General features: G+C 53.4%; 1 protein-coding gene across 1 annotated transcript in view; it reads right to left on the reverse strand.

Annotated features, from left to right (window-relative positions):
- Nucleotides 1-270: 270 nt before the first annotated feature.
- phlpp1 (PH domain and leucine rich repeat protein phosphatase 1) overlaps nucleotides 271-3,566 on the reverse strand; it is an 82,877-nt gene continuing 79,581 nt past the window's right edge. Inside the window, exon 17 of the mRNA XM_063219555.1 lies at nucleotides 271-3,566. This exon is cut by the window's right edge and continues 199 nt beyond it. Within this exon, the coding sequence (XP_063075625.1) occupies nucleotides 1,984-3,566 (1,583 nt within the window). The 3' untranslated portion in view covers nucleotides 271-1,983.

The raw sequence follows: 3,566 nt of genomic DNA on the forward strand, positions 1-3,566 counted from the left end.
GAATTTATTATAACAAATACAGGAACTTTTTGTGTGGTACGTATGCTCGAGTACAATTCCTTATAGATAAAGTGGATTGCATTACTGAACTTGACACAGTCATGCTGGTGACAAGAGGATGAGGAGATGGCATTGTTGCTTTGTATGTGTGCTTGTGTGCGTGTGTGCATGTGTGCGTGTGTGTGTGTGTGTGCACGTGTGTGTGTGTGTGTGTGTGTGTGTGTGTGTTTGTGTGCGTGTGTGCATGTGTGCGTGTGTGTGTGTGTGTGCACGTGTGTGTGTGTTAGAAAGGTCAATAGTATAGGACCAATCTTAACCTATGTTTGAGTGGCATTTGGCAATGTGTGTGTGTGTATGTGTGTGTGTGTGTGTGTGTGTGTGTGTGTGTGTGTGTGTGTGTGTGTGTGTGTGTGTGTGTGTGTGTGTGTGTGTGTGTGTGTGTGTGTGTGTGTGAAGGTGGTGTCAGTGTTTCCGGTTTACTTGTGGCCGCAATGTGAGACTGTACGCATACAAGAGAGGGTGAGGCTTGTCACAAACGCACACAGTTCCTTTAAAAAGCATCAGTATACAATGTCTTATTTACAATCATTGGAAAAAAAAATCACCATTTCTCTCAGAGAAGATTAGTAAGAAGTGACTAGGTCACCATAAAGAGTAAACAACTCCTAGGAGTTAGTCTTTCAAATTTCTACTAAATTTCTATGTTCTTTTTACAGGCCCAAAGCCACAATTTACTGAAATACAGTATCATTTAAGTGCCCTATCTACAACAGTTAAGCGTGGTATTACGGACGTGTACCATACAAACACAAGTTTATGCATCATAAAAAGACTGTAGATTTTTGTTTCTTCTGTTTTTTTTTTGTCTTTTCTTTTATATGCTTTTAAAACTCAGTCTTGTATTTCTTGTGTTGAACGATATGGTTTTAAAAAAATAAAATAAAATAAAATAAAATAAAAAAAGGTAAAAATTAAAATTTAAATCAGGTGGAGAGAGTAATGCTGAGGACTAGTGTTGACTGGTGAGGATATTTATCTGTTGTTTGTCTGTCAGGGTGGGGTGGGGTGGGGTGGGGTGGTGTTGGGTAAATAGGCGGTGAGATGGAGTGGGGGGGTTGGGGGGGGGGGGGGGTGGTAGGTCATGTCAATGTGATGTGTTCAGTAGTGAACTGCTCTATTCCTTTAAAGGGTGAGGCACAGCAGTGTGCAGGTCACTCTGGGGGTTGTAGTCTTTTTTTTCTTAAAGGGATTTGTCTTCTCTCGCAACGTAGGCTATTCTCCTCCTCCTCGTCCTCCTCCTCCATTCTCATTTTTAACTTTCGCTCCATCACACTCATTCATCCAAATTGGCTGCTCAGGTACAAGGTTCTCCAGTGGTGTGGTCTTTCTGTGCACTTTGTATTAGCGTAAGGACTGCTCTAAAGTGTGTGTGTGTGTGTGTGTGTGTGTGTGTGTGTGTGTGTGTGTGTGTGTGTGTCCTTTCAGATGGAATGTTTGGTTGTGCACAATATAAAATATATTTATATATATATATATATATTTATATATCTTTAAAAGTGGTACTGACAGCTAGATCAGTGTATATGTGTGCATCTGTGTGCATGGGTGTGTGTGTGTGCAATATAGTTTAGGTGTATATCTCTATTCCTGTCAGCAGTCCAAAGTGTGCACATGAATGCAAGGGATAAAAAGTGCTAAGTATGCATGTATTTATGTGTGTGTATGTGTGTGTGTGTGTGTTAAAACAGCAAGCATGAGCCTATCATCAGCGTGTGCATTTCACATCTCTGAGTGGTCTCGGCATGTGTTTGACACAGCCCAACCACCGTCATGCTGTGCCTGTGTGCTTGTGTGAGTTTCGGTGTACGCATAAGCTCAGGGCATTGTGTGTGTGTGCGCGTATGAGCGTGCATGTTACGTGTATGCGTGTGCGCATATATGCATGTGCACGCATGTTACATGTGTGTGAGAGAGACACTGGTCTCAGAGTGGTGTGTCATAGTAGTCGCTGGGCTGCTCGGCGGCGCCCCCGGTGGCGGGTCTCTGTTGCTCCTGCTGGTGCTGCTTCATCAGCTCCTTCACCTCCTCCTCCAGCTCCGGCGGGATGATGAACTGGTCGTCGGGGTCGGGCTGCGCCGGCGCCGTGAAGTAGCCGCCCGGCTTGCGGCACGGCGCCTCGGTGGCCACCTCGATCAGGTTGTGGCTGCGCTCCTGCGGCGCCACCGACCCGTTGCCCCGTTGCCGACGGCCCAGTGTCCTTACGTGCTCTCCTCCTCCTCCTCCTCCTCCTACGGCGGCCATTAGCACTAACCCTCCAGCTCCCTTCTCCCTCTCCAATGTCGACACCTTGTTCTGGCCGCTCTCCTTTTCCACGTCTAGGCCATTCTCCACTTCCCCCAGGGTGGACACTTCAGACACCTCTTCCTGAACTTCAACAGTGGAGGAGGAGGGTGCCTCGACGATGGAGGCGGTGGTGGTGGCGTTGGTGTCGGTCTGGGCAGCAGAAGAAGAAGAAGCAGAAGGTTGGACTGTCTCAGTCACAACGGTGTCCTTGACAACCGGCTGGGTGGGCTGCGTGGGCTGGGTGGTCTCCGCGGCTGTGGTGTCTGGTGCGTTGGTGGGCGTGCACGCAGGGGTCTCTCCAGACGCATCAGACGCGACAGACGAATCAGCATCAGCAGCAACAGTAGCATCATCAGAAGCAGAGGCAGTGACATCCACAGCAGCAGCGGCAGACGCAGTAGCAGTGGTAGTATTCTCCTCAGTGGCAACAGGCGTTGAGAAAGGGTGCGTGCCGTTGGCGTCGGTGGGGCTGCGTTGGCCGCGGCAGTGCACGTCGGCCTCTACCTCCACCCGGCTGCCGTTAGAGAACACGCCGGCAATGGGCTCCTCGTCCTCGCTGTCCAGCGCGTTGTCGGACAGCGCGGCTCCGCTGCAGAAGGTGGCGCTGGAGAGCTGCCGCTGGAAGGCGGCGGGCAGGCAGCTGGCGTGCAGCGCGCAGCAGCTGCCCCGAGACACCGACGACGCCAGCGCCGAGGAGGAGGGCGCCAGGAGGTCTCCGCCACTGCCGCTGCGGCCCACCTGACCACCTCCACCTGTCATGCCGTGCCCGTGCCCACCAGACATGTGCAGCGCCCCTGCCAGCTGCAGGTGCGGAGGGGGCAGCAGGTGGGCATCGGGGAGCAGCAGCGGGGGCTCGTCGGACGACGCCGTGGACCCCACCTCCGAGCTCATCTCCGACGTGCTCACCTCGCTGCTCAGCTCGCTGCCCGAGGACGGCTGGGCCATGCCGTGGTGGTGGTGGCCGCCGGCAGAGCCGGGCGGGTAGAGGCCCGGGCTGGGGGGCGGCTGCGGGTGGTGGTGGTGGAGGTGGAGGTGGTGCGCGCCTCCTCCTCCTCCTCCTCCCAGGGAGGCGGTGGCCGGGTGAGGCAGCACGCTGGTGGAGGAGCAGCAGCAGCAGCAGCAGCAGTCCTCGCTGACGCTCAGGCGCACCACCACCGCGCTCAGGCTGTCAGTGCAGCCGTAGCCCTGCGCCAGCGTGCAGAGCTTCTTGGCGGCCGCCAGCG

The sequence above is a fragment of the Engraulis encrasicolus genome, chromosome 16 (genome assembly GCF_034702125.1).
Source record: "Engraulis encrasicolus isolate BLACKSEA-1 chromosome 16, IST_EnEncr_1.0, whole genome shotgun sequence".
Lineage (NCBI taxonomy): Eukaryota > Metazoa > Chordata > Actinopteri > Clupeiformes > Engraulidae > Engraulis > Engraulis encrasicolus.